Source organism: Carassius auratus, chromosome 16, assembly GCF_003368295.1.
Source record: "Carassius auratus strain Wakin chromosome 16, ASM336829v1, whole genome shotgun sequence".
Taxonomy (NCBI): Eukaryota; Metazoa; Chordata; class Actinopteri; order Cypriniformes; family Cyprinidae; genus Carassius; species Carassius auratus.
This window is the reverse complement of record NC_039258.1, coordinates 12,546,555-12,570,102: the sequence shown is the minus strand read 5'-3', so window position 1 is coordinate 12,570,102 and position 23,548 is coordinate 12,546,555. Positions and strand designations below refer to the sequence as shown.

The following is a 23,548-nucleotide window of genomic DNA, read 5'->3' as shown; positions in this document are numbered from 1 at the left end:
ACTGTAAAATGATTTGACACTATCTGTATTGTTAAAGCAGTATAAGACTTGCCTTGATAGCATACTTACAAATCCTGTATTTGTGTATAACAGTAACCCTAAGTGTAAAAAGTAGTACTATAGTACTGTAGATTCTGAATACAGCTTCTTAGGGGAAGAAGGTAAGGCAGAAAGTGATTTTTAGTTCAATGCCATTTAAAGGGCAGCAGGTATAACAGAGGACAGGAAATCAATAACATTTGGGCTGGAAATGTCATGACCTGCTCCTGGAGAGTGGCTGATTCTGAGGGCTTTACCCCAGCCTTGACCCCACGTTAACACTCCATAAAACATCTGCCCTGAGCAGACAGTTAACAAGGAGTGACTTAAGACAAATACTAAACCACAACAATTTTTCATCTGATATCTTCTGATTCTCCTGCTATGTAAATCTATGAGCTTAAGGATGTCTTAAAGAAATTATTCAAAAGATAGCACAATGTGTAGTTAGACTTTTAGCAAATACTGAGAAGCAGAAGTGAGTATTTAAAAATAAAGAATAGAGATATTAGAACAAAAATTAAGAGGTGTTAATACTTTATTAATTTGTCTACAAAAATTATTCTTACACCAATGATTAATTTCTGGAAGCAAATACGTATATACACCTGACATTAAAAGTGTAATTTTGTTAGAAATTGAAATACATTCTCCTACTTCATTACATAGCGGGACAAAAGCTGTTTGCGTAATCACCAGCAACACTGTTAACTTAATTACACAGATACTATTTGAACTGAATTGAGCTGGAAGATGACATCACTAGATACTATTTACACTATTTTGCTGTTTAATATTGTAAAGGTGCTTTGACAAAATCTGCATAGCAGAAAGTGCTATATAAAGAAAGGTCACTTGACTTGCTGAACTCAGAATCAATTTAATTTCCAGATGAATTGAATTGAGGTAACAGAATGCAGAACTGTAATTTGAAGTATAACATAATGAATTGAATTTCAAAGAAAGTCATAATCCTGTTGCAAACATGTGTTTTGATGTACTATGATATTTTCAGATTGCCCATTTTACCATTATACTTTTTTTTCTGTAGCTCCGTTATCAAATTTTGATATCATTATTTTTGTTGTTTGATTTTTTTAAAAACATCTGAAAACATTGCAGACAACAGAATTAAAAATGTCTGATATTTAGAGAAATATGTGTGATCATTTGAGGTCATCAGGAAATTAATTCAAAATTAAATATAGCTGCAAGCAGCAATTAAAAGCAATAAGAAATTTGCAATTTGGCTGACTATGGCAAAATTGGCCTCAGGTCATGGTCATCATAACAAACACCAAGTTTGGTCTCAATATGGTAAACCATTGCTGAGATATAGCCTTACATCTATTTTTGCATTCTCTATGTTAAATTTGTTTACAAGTTATTCAAGAACGGTTTGACTAATCAACTTCAATTCCATAACCTTTTGTCGGAATGGTCTGAAGATGATCTGGTTTGTGTAAATCAGAACAACGGCCTGGGAGGAGTTTGAAAAAGTAGGTTTTTGAGAAATTCAAAATGGAAATTCATCTTGAGCCAAGGAATAAATTTTTCCCCATAATTTTTAATCCGAAAGTCTTTTCTGGTGAAATAATATACTTCTCTTTAGTGATGTATGCCACACTTTTCCAATTATGCAAGTTTGCATTAATCTGCATCTACAGTATTTGTGAACTCAACGGCAACATTTCAAAATCGAATCATCAATCGATGGATGCAACCATGTCCCTGTCCCATGTGTTTTTTTTTCTTCAATAATCCATTACACTAATCACAATATTACTGCACAATACAGAACAAACAATCTGTTGCTACTTCGGTTTCATTATGACTTTAAATTCTGAATTTCGGGCAACCGTGGCAGAGACAGCTACAAGTATTTATCTACTCCTAACAGAGGTTAATACAATGGATTATTATTATTATTATTATTATTATTATTATTATTATTATTATGTTTGTTTGGCAAGAAATTTAGGTTTGACTACCCGTTTAGTCAAACAGTTTTAGACAGAAAGGGATGGTAAAAATGTCTGAGAAATTTGTTGGAAAACTAAAATTATATTTGCAATTTAAATTTGTGGCCACTAATGTCACACAAATTACACACTTCAGTTTACAAACAAAAGCTGAGAAGTAGGGATATGCATTTACATAACACACAGAGGTGTGGAAAGGACAGAGAGGATATTCCTTTAAGAGACAGCAGAGAGATCTGTCAAACACTGACAGGAACGACACCGGATCTTCCAGAACCTTGCAAGAGTGTTTGAGTGAGAGCTCAGCTGTCGGTTGGAACGAGAGAGAGAGAAAGTATGCAGTCTTGCAGCTTGACTTGAGAAGAAAGCAGAGTAACGAACAGACATATGATCCAAACCAGACATAAAAAACTTAGAGACACGCACACGCACACCTATACAAAACAAACACACTGACACCTGGAAGAGAACTAAGACAAAATAATCACAGCTCTCCTATCATAGCCACTGCTGTGATCGCTTTCATTAGACAACCTTGCTGCTAGAGTTCAACCTTTTTCTCTCACCCCTCTTTGCCCTTAGAACGGAATGTTCAAAGTGGGAATGGCTATTAGCAGGTTACATAATTGGAAATCAGTTACTGAGACATGTTGAAAACAGCTCTTGGCTCGGTTTGTGATGATATTGTAAACAGCGTGTACCTGAACTTGTATATTTACAGGCAGGGACCACGTAGAGCAGGGCCCTGAACAGAGCCCTTCATAAAAAGGCTGTTTGTTAGGCCGATCAGAGACAGGTAGATAAATTACATAAAATAACATCCATAATAAATTATGGACAACCAAGTTGTACAGCACATCTGTCTTCAAGAACAGTGTGAGCTTTGAAAAGAGGAAAATGGACATAGCAACATGGGTATTGAAATAAAGATATCTGAAGGATCAAGTGTGTGTGAATGCAGCTTTTTAACCATATAATGGAGCCAAGTTTGTACCATGAAGTAAGCTAAATTTAATATGGCATGTGTCACATATTACTACACAGCTCTGTGTAAAACATGTTCGAGCACTCTTGAGGACCATTTTTTGCCCAAGTAATTACTGACACCTAGAGGTGAAACCCGGAAAAAAATACATTCAATGGAGTATGGAGTTTTTGTAAAACTTTCATTGGTAGTTTTAAGTAGTTTAGTTTTATACAAACATTAAAAACACACACAAAAAAAAACATTATATTCTTTAAAGAAGGACCTTTTTTATTATTATTATTATTTAAATGTATTATTCTATTAAACGTTAAACATACTAGATTATTTATAGTTTTTTTTTTTTTTTTTATAATTGAGTTCTGGTTCAGAAGTACCAGTTTTCTTTTTTGATATAATTAAAAGAAGAGTTTGCTCATTGACACAATAAATAACAATGAATCACAAAAGAGTATGGAACTATTTGTTACAGATTTTGTGAAAAGTACAAAAAGTAGAAGAATCAACTTGCAGGCAGTATGATTGTGTTAAAGACTGAAAACTGTGACAGATGGAAAGATGCAAGTGTATTAGTAGTTACATGGGTTAGTACTTACATTAATGTTAGTGTCTGCATTGTCAACAACACTATCATCATCAAGACTCTCCATGTCCTCAGAGGACTGATCTTCAGTCTGAAATGGGAATGTAACACTAGCATGGCAGGCAGACTCATAACATCAATGAAAACCATGCAATGTGGGGTTCAAACACTAAAATATCAACAACATTTTTTTTTCATTACGTTATTTTGCAATGTGCATTAGTTTCCCCCAGCATATCCATGTTTTCTAGTGTTTATTGCTCTATGTCTATATATTTTTGGACATGCAGCATTCTAACATTCAGCACTATAAAGGTTTAAACAGACAAAAATACGAATGAACGCTTTTGTGTGTCCAATCATGCACACGTGAGGCTGTGTTCTACCTTTGATTTCCTGCGATTAAACTTGAGGAAACCCAGCAGACCTTTTTTCTCTGATCCACTCAGACTGTTGGAGTGAAGAGATTCAGCTGTAAGAGAAACACATTCGTTCAGCATCTTACACAAACACGGAGGAGCAACTATTATAATGCAGAATTGAGTCAAGCAATGTCACTTTAGTTGAAGTGATTCATTTTGAGGTCATCTCATCCAATGAGAACAATGTATTATAGATGATATAAGATTAGCATATGCAGAATAAAGCTTGCATGCCAGCAAACCAGTAGTGTCAAAGTTTTTTTGTGAGTTTAGGACATAGGCTTGGTCTCAAAAAATGTTTTTACATAAAAATGTCTATGTTTTGATTATCTATTAATCAAAAAACCTTGAAAAAAGTATCATGTTCAACAAAACATATAAAAAAGCTCAAATAAATTAGGCTACATTCAAATATATATATTTTTTAATTGTAATAATATTTCACATCAATGTTGTTTTACTGTTATTTTGATTGATAAATGTGGCTTTGTTAAGCATAAGACAGTTTAACATAAAAAAAAGTTACAAACATCATATTTTTGAATGTAAGTATAAGCCAAAAAATAAATAGCACACAATGCACAACAAGCAATACAAGATTCTGGCAATAGATGGCGCTCTAAGTCAACAAAATGAGATGAAAAACACTAAAGCCACTACAAAACCTGAATAATCACCAAGAAGAGTGACAGGTTTCTCTGAAGACATGTATTGAGAATGAAAGCATCACAGTAACAATAAGCATGAAAGATGAATACATAAATATAGGCACTGCACATCTTGTTTAATTTCTATTGACCAGGCCATCTCAATTCAAAAAAGCTCCAGCATATACTATGACAGGAAGCAGACTCTCAGCACATTCAAGACAGTTTAACTACACATACTGTAAAGCCTATACATACTGTAAAAACTATTCAGCCAAAGTCATGCACATGGCATCAGTACCTGAGTAGTTCAGGGCAGGTGTTGAAGCCATTTTAGGCTGGAGAACTGGAAACAATCAAACCAGTGTAAAATTTGAAGGCAAATAAAAGTGAAAAGAAATCTTATCACATTTGGCTAGACAGTGAAGGACAGTGAAATGTCACAGGCTTAGTGCATGCTGTGTTTGAGTATGTTACGTAATAATAGCACTAGCTAAACAAAGATACTATAAATGGATAAATCTAAGAGTGTGTCTGAACAGGAAGTACTGGACCTGCCAATGAAATCTCTAAAATCAAACTTAATCTAAACCTGTGTTTTTTTTAGCTGGTCTTTACATCAAAGGTTTCCACTTGACATATAATTGCTTCACAGCACGCCACCAAAAGTGTTTATTATGACAAATCTCTCCGTATTTTGAACTTTCTATGCATCAAAGATTATTGGGGCAGGAACAACGGTATCACAGTTTCCACAACTACCCTGACTTTTTATCCCATACCTAGTGTTTGATCCAGGACATAGAGTTCCCTGATACCCAGCTCGCTCAGGCACTTATCCAAGTCCAGCTGTTGGTGGCTGATATTGTCTTTGAACAGCAAGACATGAGCCGGGTCAAACTCGCACTTCTGACAGATCACAGGCACCAGGGTATGCAGTGGGACTGATGGATTTACTCGAACAACGGCCTTCTGACTGCGGTGATAGTTCACCACCAAACGTACCGTTTTCTGTGAGAGGAAAGAAAGAGAAACAGATGTGTTTACAACTTTACAACTTTCATTTTGGTGAAACATCATTTTTAAGAGATTATATTATAAAAAGAACAATAAGATAAAGGCTTGCTTTGAAATGAATATTAAAGGAGTTAAATACAACTTTAGCTTTATGGTGTCAACTTCCTTTAGTATTTAAACTAAATTGTTATGTATCTCTATTTTTTTAAAGGAAATAGAAACTGATTCTTAAAAAAAAAAAAAAAGCCCAGGGGGCAGTGATGTTCACAACAGCTGTATTTAATCTGGATTTTTTTTAATGGAGAAAATAATAAAATCAAGAGTAAACCGACCGGATTGTACCTAACATTCAAATGATCTCTTCCTGTATATGACAGCAGTACAGCAAACTCTATACTTTGTGGCCATTATCATCTGCATGATCAAGATAAGATAAGATGCAACCCCGATCTCTAAAGTTTCATATGAGAAGTGGGCAATGTTTGACTTTATATGCATGTTTGCAGTGTCTTGTAAAGGAAGTATCACACCAACCACAACACACTGCTTAGAGAAAAGCTTCTCTAGAACAGAAATTACTGTAAGTTTCCATTGAACACCAATAAATCACATTACCAAATGCAGTTACTCATATGCAAATACTAATATTGCTTATGAAACATTCAAAAAAAATCTTTACTTAGGCAGCTAAATGTCATACTAGCTACATAATAGCAAATAACCTACTGTCAAAGTAGACATTTCCTGTATATTACTATGCAGAGACAAACAAAAACACACGAGAAAAAACTGAGGCGTCACAAAATTGTACACAACACTTCTTCAGCTTTGTTCCACATTTTAGTTCAAGTGTAATCCAACTTGAAGAAAAACTGTTACTCTACTGTCACACATTCTCATACTTATATGGATATGAAACTACAGACACTGCACACTCAGAAGAAACTGAAAAAGAAAAAAAAAAGTGCTAATCGAAATTAAATACTATCTTCGTATCAGTTTAGTAGGAGGAAAGGCAGATTAAACAGGTATTGCAGGTTTTATCATTATTGGATATATGAATATAGAGATTAAAGTTCTCAGAAAGAGGATAAGCATGCTGAGCAAGTATAACAGTTCTAACAGCCTGCTCACTTTGTCAGCTAACCAAAGGGTTGACCATCCTGATCCTGATCTCTACTCTAGTCAAACATTTCTGAGCTCACATGTGGTCTGTCTAATATCCTCACAAACATTGACAAGAAATTATGTTACTCCATTTCTTTATATATCTATACTCATTTACTGTGCTTTCAACTGCGACAGTGTGACAGATTTTACTGTTGTTGTAGCAGAATCCGAGGTCATTTCTTCACTTCTTCAGCACTTCTTCAGCTTTGTTCCACATTTTAGTTCAAATGTAATCCCACTTGAAGAAAAACTGTTACTCCACTCTCACACTTTCTCAGACTTATATGGATATGAAACTAAAGACACTGCACACTCAGAAGAAACTTTAAAAAATGTACTAATTGAAAAGGAATAGTCAAACATTTCTGAGCTCAAATGTGGTCTATGTCTAATATCCTCACAAACATTGACAAGAAACTGTTTTTCTTTATGTATCTATACTTATGTCCTGTGTGCTTTCAACTGCCCAGTGTCAGGGGTGAGAGCCTCTAACTCTGCCCAGAGGTCAGACATGTGGGGGAGGAGCAAGAGAGGGGCCAGCCAGCCAGGCTGAGAAAGAAATAATGCATGGTAACTAAAGGTAAGACTCTCATCAAATATTCACACATGAGGGGGAGGAGAAAAGGATACTCGAGAAAGAGAGAGCACACACTCAGAGCAGAGCCCATGAAAGACTCACTGTACCTTTGCTCGAACCCTTTTTATGATCATTCGACCCTCCTGATGAACAAGATGTCATCATTTAAGAACATTATTACACAACAGTAAGATCAATATTAACTTTTGTACAAAAGCTATTTTAAAAACACAAACAATACGTGAATATGAGTAGCTTATAAATAGCATGGACATCATTTACATTTTCACCTATTTTTAATAATTTTCAGCTTGTTATCAGTTCACTAACACAGGGGTTCCCAAACTTTTTAGCCCGCGACCCCATGATAAATGCGCTGCTGCCCCGTGAGCTGTATGCGCGATGGGCGCCGCCATCTTAGTTTGTGCCGCAGACGCAGTTCAGAGAATCAGATCTGTTGGATTTACAACACGTGAATTCATCCACTTCTCCCGAAATACATAAAAGTAAGTGGCTGGTGAACTGGGAGAATAATGGAGTAAACTTTAAAGTTACTTACACAATGTGTATCTGATATGAATAAAATGTGTCTAATTATAATGAAAAAGATTATTATTGCCTCTTCCTTTGACATCAGTGTGTATTTTACAAACTCTAAATGTATTGTTTTTTCTAGTACTTATATGTCTGAAACCTAAAATAAACATTATGTGGTTGAAAACACTGAAAAGTTGTGATGACAGCTCTGAGCGCACTTGTCTCTGGCTCAGCGCCAGCCAACTCGCGAGAGCACATTTGAATTTCACGTCATGCACTGACCGGTGTGGTCGTAACAGTTACACTCCAGGGACTAGTCTAGACTGATCACACCGGTGTGATCGTACGTGCGATGCGAAAGAGTTAAATTAATCGAAACAAAAATATATAAAGCCTATATCGAAATCATCTCGCGACCCCTGCGCCGGGGTCCCGCGACCCACCGTGGGGTCGCGACCCCTACTTTGGGAACCACTGCACTAACAGAATGATTTTTTTTAAAAGTACAAATATATAAAGTACTTGCCCATTTAAAAGGAGGTAATAAAAATGCATGCATAATGCAGTGATTACACATTAATTATTAAAGTTTAAAACTGATTTAGATTAAATACATCATGTGTCACTACTGTAGGTCCCTCCTGTCTAGCACTTGGGGTCTTAACTGCAATGAAGATTTTTCATATAATATGACTGACGCAGTTAAACAAGAAGTAGACTGTAGTGTGATGTTAGCAAAGCAAATGATTTACAATACAATGTTGGTATACATTAGCGAAGTCTTGCCAATAGCAGTGTAGCCTGCCCAGAATTTAAAGATACCACAAAGAGGCACTAGGTCAAAAACTTTCATAACACTGTGTTTCGGAAACTGACCTCTGGCACTTTGGGTGGAGGTTTCCGGATCACCTTGTCCTCCAGCACTCGTTCTTTGATCAGGGCACAGGAGACGTCCAGGGCACCCAGCAGGGCATTTGGCTTAAAGATGACGGGCTGAGCATCAGGTGACAACAGCTCCAGAGTATGATATGCTGGATTCAGATGATACTGACTGCAGAGATCCACCAACAAATCCATCAGAGCTTTTCTGAAGAGACAAGAGGAGACATAAGGACAGAGAAAGATAGAGTTACTTGATGGTTTAGACTTGTAATTACATCATGTGATGCAGACAGGACTGTGACAGAGCGATAGAGAGATAGAGAGAGAGAGAGAGAGAGAGAGAGAGAGAGAGTCGGTTTAAATTACAGGTGTTACGTAAAGCAGCAAATTGCTACATGAATGCTGATCCTAAATGTTTAGCTTCATTGACCGATGGTCAGTAATTCAACCTGCATCTACCAAAAATTGATTTGTAGACACTACAGCGTTTTCAAACACTGCTGATAGATATTTGTATAAAACTGTTTGTTTAAATTCCACGTCATGAGTACTATCTAGTCTCAGAAAATAATAAATAAATCAAGAGTTAAATTTGATACTTAATTTTCAGGTCAAATGTCATTCATTGAAGAAATCAATGTTATTTCAGTCCTTCTCGATTCAAGCTGTACCTGCATGGCTAAAAAACTGTTGAATCGACTGACTTTACGTCAGTAAACCGCTTTTATGCATGTGAATGTCCAAATTTGCGCAGTCCATTTAAATACAAAGTCCAATGTGTTTGAATATATTCATTATGTCGCTAACGTGCAGAACAATTTTTCTGAATATAAATATCTATTCTTCTGACACTTCCTCATTACCATGGAAATGTTTTATCACGTGGTAAACACTGAATCATCCATTCTCCAAGCATTATTTTCTTTAGTCTTATAGTTTCATATAAAAGGCTTATGGTGTCCTGAACTCATACAAATGCCTATAAATGTCAATACTTTCCTTTTAAATGTTGATCAAAATTCAGTAGCAGCTAAACAAGTAATAACTAAAATTGTACTTTCATATAAAATAACATTTATATTTCCATATTCGCAATGTATTTCAATCTTAAACTATTATTTATAATGTAAACTAGGCTTGTACTTTAAACACATTTGCACATAGACGGAAAAAATTATGCTCTTCATATGAGCAAAAACATCCTTGGCATAACAGCAGAGTGAACCGGTATACTATGGCAAATTTAAACTGACTAGTATAACCTTTTAAATGTTTAGTAGACTATTTTATTTTGATAATGAACAGAGTGCAATGTAAGTTTGAATTACTGGAATACAGGCACGCCGGCATGATCGAAACAAAAAAAAATTAAAACCTTTTCTGGAAAAGTGTTTACTTTCATTTATTCACACACAATAAAAACAGAAGATTTGTGCTCTTGTAAAATAAAGCAAACAAACATAATGTGCATTGTCATCCTTTTCTTTCTTTGAAATTGTGGAGAGCTGCCACACTTCTGTTTTAAATCCATTAACCCAATTAAGTCAGATATATTTAGCATATTTAAAAAATATGAAAACAAATTGTTATTTTTATGTTAGGAATATTACTTATATAGGCTATACATTTTCCTTAAAGCATCCCGTTTTGTCCCAGGGCTTGAGAACCTGTGTCCTAGTTTGGTACATGTAGAAACTTGTGAACTATGAAACAATTTTCCCCCCTCTGAAATTCTGTGTATTTAAATTTTTGGGGGTATTAAATTAAAGCATAAAACATTCATTTAATTTATCTTTTAATAATTGAAAATTAAGCTAACTTTATTTTTTGGTAAACAAAGGGGATTTACTATTAAAAATAAAACATGGAAGAAATGTTGTGTGATTATTCCTTAAAAAATTATGTTCGTTTCATTTTAATAGTAGCAGTAGGCTATGTACATTCTGCTGAACAATAGTAATAGATTATTCAATACTACAGTCTATGATGTGATATATGTCGCTAGTTTTAATCAAATAAAACAGTCAGATGCTCATGAAGTGACTCTAAGTGCAGTTCTGGAAATGTTCCTCAAGTGTTCACGTCTTTATTTAGTGAGAGGAAAGACGCTGAAATCAGCGTCACATGTGCTTCTGTGTGTTTAATGAATGAAGCCGCGCTTTGCGCCATTCATTAACACAGACACACAGAACATGCAGGATTCATATTTAAATAGACTTTTCCGGATTAATATTTACAGATATTAGTCCATATCACGATTTGATGTGAGTGCAATGACCTACTTTTGATTAATTCATTCAAAATTTGACAAATCCTGTGACATTCCGCATTAAAACTGTAAATTCCATTTTTATGTCTGGATTCCGCGATTCTGTCCGCTTTTTCTGCATCGCGGAAATCATTGGGCCCTACAGTAGACATCTGCCTGGTGTTCGCCCGACGCCTTAAAACCTACTTTTAAACTAAACAAGCTACTGAAAACAAATATTCTGTGATAAAGTAATCCATATGAAAACAAATCCATGTCCAGTCTTTCACGTCTCTCTTCATTATCTCTAATGCGAACATGACCTCATGCTGAACGCCCTATTGAGATTATATTGTTTCACTGAAGCGCACGGCTTGAATACGCCCAAACAGAAAACAAAGCAGAGAGACTGTTCAAGTTTTATTTTTTATTTTACTGTTTGCTTCGAGAGGAATGAGACATAATACACCCCAAGAAGATCAGGATTTGACTTGGATTTCCTCAAAAAAAAAGAATGAAGACCTTAAGCCAACAGAGATCAAAAACATGAGTAAGTATCTTTTTATTTATTTATATACTTGTATTCGGTTTCACATAATGTGTAAACATTTAAGTAGTTAGATTTTTTCCAAACTATAATTCCTGACTAAATGTATAATCAAGTTAAACATTATGAAGTTTCAATAACAACATATACTATACAATTCAAAACCTTGATGCAAATAATATAAATGTAACAAATGTAACAAACAAAGCTGTTATCTGCTGTTTCAATTTATAAAATAAAAATATATATATATATTTTCCACATTAATAATAATAATAATAATAATATATATATATATATATATATATATATATATATATATATATATATATATATTTGTATAAAAACACTGTGACTGGAGCAATGATGCAAAATATCAGAGACTATTTATAAGAGACATGACACTTCCTCAATCCTCAATACAACTATATAAGGAAAACCCGTAATGGCAAAGGTGGCGGTTGTATGCACATGTCCCGCCCCTCCCGTTGGAAAGCCAATCATCTGCTTTTAACAGTCAAGCCGGGAAACATTTAAGCCTATCATCTGGTTCCACTGACATATGCCCACAGTTGAGGAACCCTTGCGCATGCGTAGTAAAAGTATAACCTTTGGGAAAAAAGGCATTTTAAACCTTATTTTGGTGCAAAGTCATCAAAATTTTTCCGCGATTTTTAACATTTTTTTTACTGCTGTTACTTTCCATGCAGTTTTTATGGCCCGGTGACCAGTGAAAGTGCAGTTCTGACTCTGTGCCCATTCATTTAGATAGGAGCCTGGTCTTGTTAGTCTCAAATGCTGCCCGGAGGCGTTGCCAAGATGGTGGCCGAGTGGCACGACTTGCCTAAAAGGACTTTGTAAAAATTCAGCTTTGAAAGTCAGCTTTGATTGTTCCTAATAAACTGTTTAACTGCACTCAAAGGTAAATATTACATTATTTTGTGGGATAGTTAAATATATTCTAAATGAACTACAAACATAAAAATATATACATTTATTTTGTCCTCACATACTTTCTTGTAACTCTTCCCTCTCAGTCACACAGCTGACTGAAAGGCTCATTATGCGGGCCTTTGTCTTCTCAGGTGTAAATCACTATGATATTCATGACAGTTTATGTCTGTTCGCATATGACTTTTACAAACAAAAATTGTTTTAGAAAATTTAAATCAATATATTGTTTTCTGTGAGTGAGTATGTTTCTTTCTGAATTATGAAAATCATCTTGTTTACTCAAGTGATTTACTATTTTTAGTTTTTCACTACTACGCATGAATACTGTTTTCTCAAAAACACAATCATGTACATACATGTTGCTCATATAATATTATAGCCCAGTTTGTGCTGATTACAGTGATATTACACTTTAGCCATTTAGATGTTTATAAGCAACTGAAAAAAGCACGAATGTTAGGGCATGACAAAACTTCTCCAGGGCCCAAAAATACCCTTAGACCTCAGAGGGTTAAAATAATCCCACACTTGCTCATCTTTCGCGTGGTCACATTTCACTCAGCTCACCACAACTGACATGAAGAAAACTCATGCAAGGTCTGAGGTTAAAATTTAGCTTATGCCCTGATACACTTTTAAAAATAATGTTTTTTTTTCACATATTTTATTTTAACTTATTTAAATAGTTTTACACGTAATTATGTTAATTTAATGGTAAAATAAAATTATGGTAATTTAAGTGATAATTATATTTTTTCTGTTGCTTAATCGACCATCGTTTTCAGTGTTGACCTGTACCATTTAGATAGACCCTCTGTTTGGATATTTTTGAAGGTCACTGTGTACAATTTCTGTGACCATTTCCTGTCCCAGATCTATTTAGTCAAAGTTAAGCTATCTATTTAGTCCAACTGCAACTCGTGAGACATATTCACATCAAATGTCAGTTCAGTGGTAGAACTACACTTCCAAGACACTGAACGTATTTGTTTCATGTAATGTACGAAAGTACATTATTTGCGTGTGCTTTAATGCCTTGCCAGTGAAACGTTTTACTCGTGCTATTCTAAAATGTGCTTATTCAGAGCACGTCCAACTGAAGTGTCCAAACACTTAAATGCTGGTCAGACATCACCTGATTGGTTAGTTATATTAGTTATCATCTGATTATGCTAAAACTGTCAAAAACACAATGTTTACATATAAACACAGTTAATTATGCACAAAGTGAGAAATGGGTCCGTGCATCTCTTAAAGGGACAATACTAAACATACTGCAGCTTGACATTAAAGGGATAGTTCACCCAAAAATTTTAATTCTGTCATTATCTATTCAGTAATGTTGTACCAAACATGTATCTATTTGTATTTATTCTTGTGCTGAACACAAAATAATATATTTTGAAGAATGTGGGTAAGCTAACAGATGCTGGTCCCCAATGACTTTGATAGTAGGGACTTTCAACAGATGTTCAACAGAAGAAGAAACTCATTCAGGTTTAAAACAACTTGAGAGTGCAGTATAGCATCGATAAAATGATCAAATGATACTCATCCCTAGCTTTGAGGAGAATGAGTGTCAGTCAGTCACCACACCAGTATGGACATTCACTGTACTTCAGAATCACAGATTCTAGATTACATCTTGGAATATATGACCAAAATAAGAATTTGCACCGTATATTGTCATCTGAACAAGGAAGTAACTTGTAACTGAGGAAAAAAGCAGTTATAATTATTATATACAATAAATTTGTGATACCAATGGTGATTTAATCTAAATAAGCTCATATCCAATCAAACCAAAAAACTAAATTATTATTATTGTTATACTTTATAATCAAATTGTTAATGTTAACAATGTCAGCATTACATGACTAGGCAAATATAGTGTGTATAAGCGAGAAGATTTCAATTTCTGTACAGTCTAATCTATAATTGTAATACCAATCGAATTTCATATTAAGAAATTCTTTAAACTCAAAAAGAAAATTATGTTCCCTTTGAACTGGTTGTCTTTAACCTATTAGCCAACACCCCCCATTATGGGAATCACAGCTGAAAGTGCCCTACCTAACTTAAAATTGTAACAGTTCCTTACTTCAATGTGTTACAAACATAATTTTGGTGTCTTTGGAAAGAAGACCCTTTGGGCTTAACTCCAGAGTTGATAATGCTCAAAAAGATTAAAAGTTATAGACACTGAAGTGCCTTGAAAGAAATATACCACACTGTTTTTTTTTTTTATTTGATATAAAAATACATTAAATCAGTACTTGAGCAATCTAGAAAAGTAATGGGTTGAAAGTCATGTCTCATGAGTTTCTATTTCAAATCTGAAGACGATACCATAACAAATGAGCTTCCTGCAACTTTTTCTGATACTATGTCTAGTCCCCACCCACCCAAATAATTTACCAACTGTATTGAAGGGTTCTATAAACTATTTTAGTCATTAAATATACCAATTCATAGTTTTTAAATTATAAAACAATAGACAGAATCTTAAACATAGAAGGCTATAAACGATCTGCCACCTGCAGGATACTCACAGGCAATCGCCTATAAGCAGGAAAAACTTGCTTATGTTTACAGACATGATGTAATGATGAGGCGTCATGCTCAAATTTCCAGTGAAAACCCATACCACTCAAATTAGAAAACATTATTATAAGCTAACCGTTGTGAATCAGCCAAATGTAAGGAGATGTTTATGAACACCGGCTGATTATGTACTTGCTCAAATATTGATTTCATGTATTTTTTTACAAAAGAAAATAATAATTACAGACTGTAGCTTTAAGTTAATGTCAGTGCAATGAGCATGTTCACCTGCCATCCACATTGATGGTGGTCTGGTACCCTGAAGGCAGACTGATATGGAGATCCACAGAGGGTCGAAGCATGTTTTCCTTGCTGTCTCCCCCTGAAGATCCTCCACCATCAGGAACAGCATTACGGAAGATCCTGCGGGGGGCAGGCTGAGGGGGTTGAGGTGGAGGGGGGGCCTTGGCCTTCATTCTCCTCCTGTCGAATAAAATCAGACGAGCAATAAGGAAGGATTAGGTTCAATGTTTATGTGGTGTATAAAATATGGCAATGAAGTTATACATAAAAGGGTTGTCAGACAATCTGTGCCAATGATTACACAGTATGTATGTATGAGAAAGTCCATACTTGGCCTGTGGGCATGCTGTTTCATGCTGATACTAGAACAAACCTAATATCATAACTGAAAGACCGATTGCTTATAAATTCATGGTCACCCTTCAGGCACTATCATACATTGTTATAGTACCTGATAGGGCTGCGTATCACCAGCAAAGTCAAGATAAGTATTACGACACAGGACTGCACTGAATTTCACCTCAGAAGTATTTAGTAAAACAGCTTTTTATGAAACACTGAATACTATAGTTCCATTTCGAACTATTGGCAGAGCAGGCAATTGACTGCTCTATAACTGTACCACAGTTAGTACAACATAGATATGCATATGTTGCATGTTTACATCATTCTTACACTCCCCACCAGGTTTTATATTATATAGAGTTCGAAACTTATGTGCTGTCTTCACTGTATCTCTCATAAATGAACACTTGATGAAATACACCTTTCTGAGAATAGAATATTGAAGTGGAGATCGCTAAACTGCAAGCTAGATGGTGTTTTCAGAAAGCAAGCTTGTTTATCCACAATGTAGAGACAGCATGTGCACATGGTTGCCAGGTTGACAAAGATAAGTAACACTTAGCAGATATTTCTGTATTGCACATTAGCAACCCTCTACATTGCGAGTAACTATTCGTTCAATATATAATACGTTAAAATTGAAAGTTGTAACTGTGTCATTTAATGAGTTAACATGAACCAAGAGTATTTTTTTTTCTGTAGGCAAATGTAACTATATCTCATTGTGAATTTTAATACATTAACTAAGGTTAACTAAGGAGATCTTATTGTAAAGAGATACTTATTGGTCTTTATAGTTGTTTTGCACTTTAATTTGTGTAAGACTTTTCAATTTATATATTTTTCTATATTGCTTTATAGCATAGTTATTTTTGTTTTAAGAAAAAAGTTATTAAACCTGTATTATGAGTATCAATATAGGGATAATACCATGATAAAAGCATGTGCAATTAATCGCAACATGAAAATTTGAAACCAACTGTCTGAATTCTGTGTGACTGGCGCTTAGCACTATATGATCTTTCACATAGTGTCACACACGAGCGGTTAATCACGTGCGCCAACATGTGTTAGATCATTCATTTCTCCTTACTATTATCACTGGCATATTATCAAAGTGTCTAATTTTAACATTTGGTAATAATGCTATTAAAAAATCATGATTCCTGGATTAATAATAATCGTAGCAAAACAAACACAGCAATAGTACCTGATGAACAGAATAATGTGATGCCCTGAAATTCTTCCAATGATATAATACTCTATTGTTTACTGACCATAAACAAATTTATGCTTATCAAAGAGCATTTTCTCATTCTTAAAGCGTCAAGTGCTGGTGCATGTCACACAAAGGAGCCATTACTGTATGTTGTCTAATCTAAAACCCACTGAGAGAATGTGATGATGTTATTCCTTTGCCTCAAGCTAATGCCAAATTGAACTGAAAAGAGATGAAACCATCACAAAACAGTTGTTTATATTATTCAATCAGACTTAGAACAAATTTGAGTATTGTGTATTGTATTTTGAAAACCTTGGCTGCAACTTAACAAATTAACCCCACCTAAAAGAAAATAATGTCAATGGAAACTGTATGCGGTTTTATGAAAAATACATATAAAAACATATAAGCAGGAGAATGTTTTCCAATGTAATTATATAATAGTCAATATGAGCAATTGGTATAGTGATGGAATAAGCCCTGCTGTGTGTCAGTACAACAACACTAGTGGGTTGCTTTGGCATCAACAGGGTGGTGTGCAGGACTCCTCCATAGCCGCAATATTTGACGCCTTAGAAGTGAGAATGTGTTGTATCACAATACTAGTTCTGGCATTAATATGACTGCATTTTTGGTTAAGCAGCATATCAATTACCAAAACATAAAAGAATCAATCAATAGCCAAAACAATCCTATGGCAGACAGGACAAGTAGTAAATAAACTGTAAAAATGGTGCAGAATGTATTGAAAAAGCTAAGAAACCATATTATCTCAGAAACTGAGTTTGCATTGTTGACTTAATATAACCATATAAATGGTTGACAACTACAGTAGCATAACTATATTGCACTTGTTCAATGTTTCAAATGGTTGGGCCATAAAAACAAGACTACAGAACCTTTAAGATGACAATCTACTCTAAGCTCATCATGATGTCATAAACAAGCAAATGTACATTTAAGGAACTATAATCAGTGTTTTCATTAAAGCTGCAATGGTCAATCTGATAATATGTTATGTCACACTGCAGTAATAAAACAAAGGCATATCTTTTTCAAGCCTGAGTCAAGATAGCACTGGTAGATTAGACTGAACTCCTCCTTTCGGACCATAAAAACACAACATAACTCTATCAGCTGACATTACATAATAAAGTAGAAGAGGGGACAAGCAATCTAAAAAACAATACTAGAATACCTTCAGATAATCAACAACCACGTACACAGAAATCTAGCAATGTCTGCATGTCCACATTTCCAAATTACATTCCATAGCCAGTCAAAAAATAACCGATATTAATTCATTAATCAATACATTTGGAGAGAAAAAAAAAGTGTAAACTGAACAGAAAATCTTTCAAATCATAAACCTTAAAAATACTACTCTATAAAGAAATCTTGCAAGTTTTTATTCAAATTATCACACTTTTAGACAGGGTTCCTACACATTTTCTATTTCAAAATTCTATACTTTTTCCAGACTAAAATTTTCTAATCTCTTAGTAGATTTTCTATTATCAAGAAACTAAATGGGGCAAATTCTAATATTTTTCTATACTCTGTTATCTTTTTTCCATACTTGTCCACACCTGGAAATTATTTCAATCAAATTCCATACTTTTCCAAGCTGTGTAGGTAACTCTGTTTTGACTAACTAAAAGCTTTCAAGACTTTTTGGGTGGTGGGTGAAGTGAAGCATTTTTATTTTTACTTCCTGTATAAACAGGTCAACAGCATTCTCCGTACTGTATAAACTTGTTGAAATATGAGAAATGTAATGTATTGAAGCAAACTAACCAACAATTATTTGTGCTATGACATTGCTAAGCAACTAAGTTGTTTTCTCCAAGTTGTTATGAACCATAATGTAAGCACAGACAGTAACATATAACTATATATCTTGTTTTACAACAATCTCTGTCATGACATTGAAGGGGGAGACTGGTAAACCATTTACCTCCTTTAAAGTTAAAACATTTCATATTTCAACCGTATTTCATAAACTAGGCCCCAAACATCATACCACACAAAGCCTCTTTTACTTTCAATGCCACACCAAAAACCATATATAATGAGAACTGATAAGCGCTCTTTTCATTTCAAAAGACCAGTTAAGCAAATTCTCCTTCAGCAGTGCAAATATTAGCAGTAGATAAAACCATCCTACTACTGTCAAAGCAGCCGTGAGAGTCTGTCTGTAATCAATGTCCAGGAACCACGCAGAAGACGAACTACTGGAACATGGAGCGACTATGATCCTCGAAGACACTGAGAGGTGTAGAGCCTGTGAGAATGCCAAAATGCTTGGACCTCGAGCATACCCAGTTAATGATTAATAAAGACTTGTGCCAAAATGCCTTTTATCAACACAGTGTTGTGTCATTCTACTGATTATGCAACCAAGACTGCCCTCTGCCCCGGGACTGTCAATGGAATGACCAGCTACTCCAAAACAGAATTAATTAATTTTAAAACACAATGATTTCAATGAGACAGAATAAAATGAAGTGGCTGAAATGGCAAAAGATTGGATGTCTTTGCTTCAAGGTTAAAAAAGCAAATTAAAAAAGTTTTCTTTAACAAGTAAATAAATCATCATCTTTTGCCCACCCTTATGCCAATCCAAGTCATTCCACTCACATCAAATATCAAAATGAGTAACAGTATTATTAATATATGCTATCTTCACTCACAAGAACCAATCAGGTTTGTTCTTGTGTGTCAACCATGCACAGTTGAATATAAGTCCAAAATAAATCTGTTCATTACATACAACATTCATGTCTCTTTACAGTTGGACAAAACCATTGGATTATTTTTATAATGTCTATGAATTTATTGCCACTTGAAATTTTGGGTTGAGTCAACATTCAATGTATGGACAAGAATTATGAGAGAATGTTTGTCATTTGTTACAACAACATTGTTTTAACAACATGAGGGAGAGTAAATGATTATAAAATTTTAATATTTGGGTGAACTGTACCTTTAAGGCATTATAATACATTGATAATGTTTTATACTGTACCATGAAACACGCCTATTCTTTTAAATATATTCCATGATTTATTAAATATCTATGATACACCATAAGATGAATTAATTCATAATATGAATTAATAACATTTACAAATACTTGATTATTTATGAAAATGTAATATTCAGGTTAAAGATTTATCAAGATTTACCAACAGTTCATCGAAATATAAGTCATTTTTAGTAGTTATGCCCAAGAAAGGCATGTTTGTAGGAAAACTCTGGCACCTGCTGTGATAGTGCTCTTATGTGTTGTACTAAGTGTGGAAGAACACACCTCCGGTGCTGACAGGAACAGGACATTTTGAAAGTGTGGTTTTGTACCGAGCTCAGTGGCTGCTCAGATCGCACACCTTGTCCAACAAAGAGCCCTTTAGGCATGAGCCAGCTTCCCTGGGAGAGCAGGAAACTCTCAGCTTCTCAGCTGGCAGCTCCAAACACAGCCTTCATTGCGACTGGGTTACTAATGGATCGACTTTGTCCTCCTTTTGAGATGACTTAGCTTTCACTGCATTGATAGGTTTTCACTCTGTAATTTGCTCCTCCAACTATTTTTACAGTATATTCATGTGTGCACAGTATGCAAATATTCTGTATATATGGGGTATTCAGATGACATTTGCCACAAACAGTGAACACAATAAACCAAATATGCTCAGAAATAAGAAATTTATAAAATAAGATAGCATTCTATGTCTAATTTTTTTTTTTTGTGTGTGTGTGAAAAGAACAGGAATCAAACACATCATAGGTGAATAAGGTGTCAACATATTTTTAGATTTAATTTAAAATCTATTTTTTTTAAACATTTCCTTGAAAAGGACATGTCATAAATAGTGCTTTAAGTTTTATTGTTAACTCTAGAAGCAGCTAAATATATAGCTGAAGGCAAAAGTTTACATACACCTTGCAGAATCTGCAAATGTTTTAATTATTTTACCAAAATAAAAGGGACCATATAAACTGCATGTTATTGTTTATTTTTAGCACTGACCTAAATAAGATATTCTGCAAGGTATATGTAAACTTTTGATTACACCCGTATTCAGCCAACACAAACTTGTTGCTGCTGTAGATGTATTATTCTGAATTTGCTCTAATATGTAGTATTGTTGTATAGATGCTGTATGTTACACTGTGATAGCGTAACTACTTTGTTTGGCCTTGATATGATATCCGCTTCGTCATTCCTGGAGCTGATCTGTGCTGGTCACTGAGGAAATATATCAGCTTTGCACTGTGGATCACCAGATCAGCTTTCACCAAGGACAAAAGCAGCGTCCAGCCCAGGGTCATCACATGTTGTTGCTGCAAGACCAAGGATATGCTCCTTCGTAGAATCTGCCTACCCAACTGTTCTCAAGCCTCCTGCCTCTGCTCACTCAAGCTTGCTGTGGTTCACTCTAGGCCTCTGGGCTCTGCTCACTCAAGCCGGCCGCGGCTCACTCTAGGCCTCCGGCATCTGCTCACTCAAGGTCACAGTGTGTGACGCTGTTTAGCTGAGAAAGCAAACTACTTAGAAAACACGTTTATATAAGGGGTTTGATGTTTTTGTCTCGTCGTTCGGGCCGGACAAGGCTTCACAATATGTTAAGAGGTGTAACATTTCCATTCCAAGCTTGAGGCATTCGGCCAATCACAACACGCTGGATAGCTGGCCAATCACAGTACACCTCAGAGATGAACCTTGTGAAAATACTTGTTTCAGTTGTATTTTTTAACAAAGATTAATAACTTCTGTAGCAAATGTAGCTATTGTGAATGTTAATGCATTAATTAAGGTTAAATAATGAGGTCTTATTGTAAAGTTATACCTATTGGTCTTTATAGTTCTTTTGCACTTTAATCTGTGTAAAACGTTTTTTTATGTATTTTTCTGTATTGCTTTATTGTATTTAAATGTTTAGTTATTTTTGTTATTAAGGTTGTTAAACCTGTTATATTGTTTTATGACCAATGTTTTGAAAGTAAATGTAAATACAGTGATAATACCATATAGCATGATAAAAGCATCAGCAATTAACGCAACATGAAAATTGGATACCAGCATATCCTTAGTTGCATGGAACGAAAAAGTTGCAACTTGCACAAAACAAAAATGCAAAACTTAAAATCCTGTGCTTATCAGAGACACAGGAGGCTGCTACACACACTACGGTCAAATTTAATTTTATTAATAAAAGTCATGGAGCAGGGTTCATGACCAGTTTATGTCCTCCTGAACGTTTATATGTGTGAACAGTGCGATCTCTGATGTCACAAACCAAAATAATAGACATTATTTTCTCAGGCCACATGTAAAATAATATTAATTATTATTACAATTATTAAAATTAATATGAATGGTTGATAGTTGATTACAATAACAAACAGTTCAGCTTATTCCCCTCATTATTAATAGCTTCACCTGTGGTATAAATAAAGGTAATAGTCTTATATTAAGAAATACTTAATTAACATTGTCATTAATTATCCCTTTTACAGTATTATTCATTAGTCAAAAATCAACAAGATTTGTATTTTTTTTTTTCACCATGTTTCCAGTTCTCCGCCTCAGGTCCAAAAGAATTGTTAAGAATGTACAAACTGAAAACACTAAATATTTTTGTAATCTCTTTTCATTAGTTATTTCCAAAAGGGAAATACTGACATGGATGTTTTTGTTTGACTTTATTATAATTATTTTGTGCTGTATTATTGGTTACTGTGCTATTTCTGCTTCAAAAGGCAGCAATAAATAATACGTTAATATCTAAAGAGTTTCCATGTGACTTTATAAATTAATAATTTTGTGAAATTAATAAAAGCATAATAATCTTCATAATCGTAAAATCGTAAGTATTTCTCAAATAATAATCATACCAACAAAACACTGATACAATAGTCTTTAACCGGACTTTTATTTTGATGAGTTGACGTACCTTTACAGGTCTGTGTATGTGATATGACGCTAGTTTTACTCAAATCAAACGGTCAAATGCTCATGAAGTGATTGTCAGAGCAGCTCTGGAGATGTTGTTCATGTGTTAACGTCTTATTTAGAGAGACGACATATGCTGAAATCACCGGGAGCATCACGCGTGCTTCAGTGTCTGTAGTAAAGGAAGACGTGCTTCTGCCCCATTCATTAACACAGACACACAGAACATGCAGGATTCATATTTAAATAGACTGTTCCGGCTTAATATTTACAGATATTAGTCCATATCGCGATTTGATGTAAGTGCAATGACCTATTTTGGATAAATTCATTCAAAAATTGGCAAATTCCATGCCATTCCGCGTTAAACTGTAAATCCCGTTTTTATGACTGGATTCTGCGATTCCCTCCACGTTTTCTGCATCGCGGAAATCATAGGGCCCTAGTTGTGGTATGGCAGCTCTATCTTGCAATAGAGCATCACAGTCCCGCCCACAGCCGAGAGAGCTTTGGTGCCGGAAGTAAATTTCCCATTTATTTCTCCCATTAACTTTCGGAAAAATCCGTATCTAAAGAGTTTTAGAGCAT

At 34.7% G+C, this 23,548-nt stretch overlaps 1 protein-coding gene across 5 annotated transcripts in view; it reads right to left on the bottom strand.

The window, feature by feature from the left end:
• cobl (cordon-bleu WH2 repeat protein) overlaps positions 1 to 23,548 on the bottom strand; it is a 99,228-nt gene that overhangs the window by 42,991 nt on the left and 32,689 nt on the right. The window contains exons 1-7 of one of the 5 annotated variants that reach the window (XM_026284136.1): positions 19,172 to 19,290; positions 15,423 to 15,617; positions 8,836 to 9,046; positions 5,441 to 5,669; positions 4,960 to 5,004; positions 3,976 to 4,061; positions 3,603 to 3,680 (exon numbers count right to left, since the gene is read on the bottom strand). In XM_026284136.1, the coding sequence (XP_026139921.1) occupies positions 3,603 to 3,680; positions 3,976 to 4,061; positions 4,960 to 5,004; positions 5,441 to 5,669; positions 8,836 to 9,046; positions 15,423 to 15,610 (837 nt within the window). In that variant the 5' untranslated portion in view covers positions 15,611 to 15,617; positions 19,172 to 19,290. Of the gene's footprint in view, positions 1 to 3,602; positions 3,681 to 3,975; positions 4,062 to 4,959; positions 5,005 to 5,440; positions 5,670 to 8,835; positions 9,047 to 15,422; positions 15,618 to 19,171; positions 19,291 to 23,548 lie in introns of those variants that run through there. The other 4 variants (XM_026284135.1, XM_026284137.1, XM_026284138.1 and 1 more) reach the window with 4 other exon arrangements.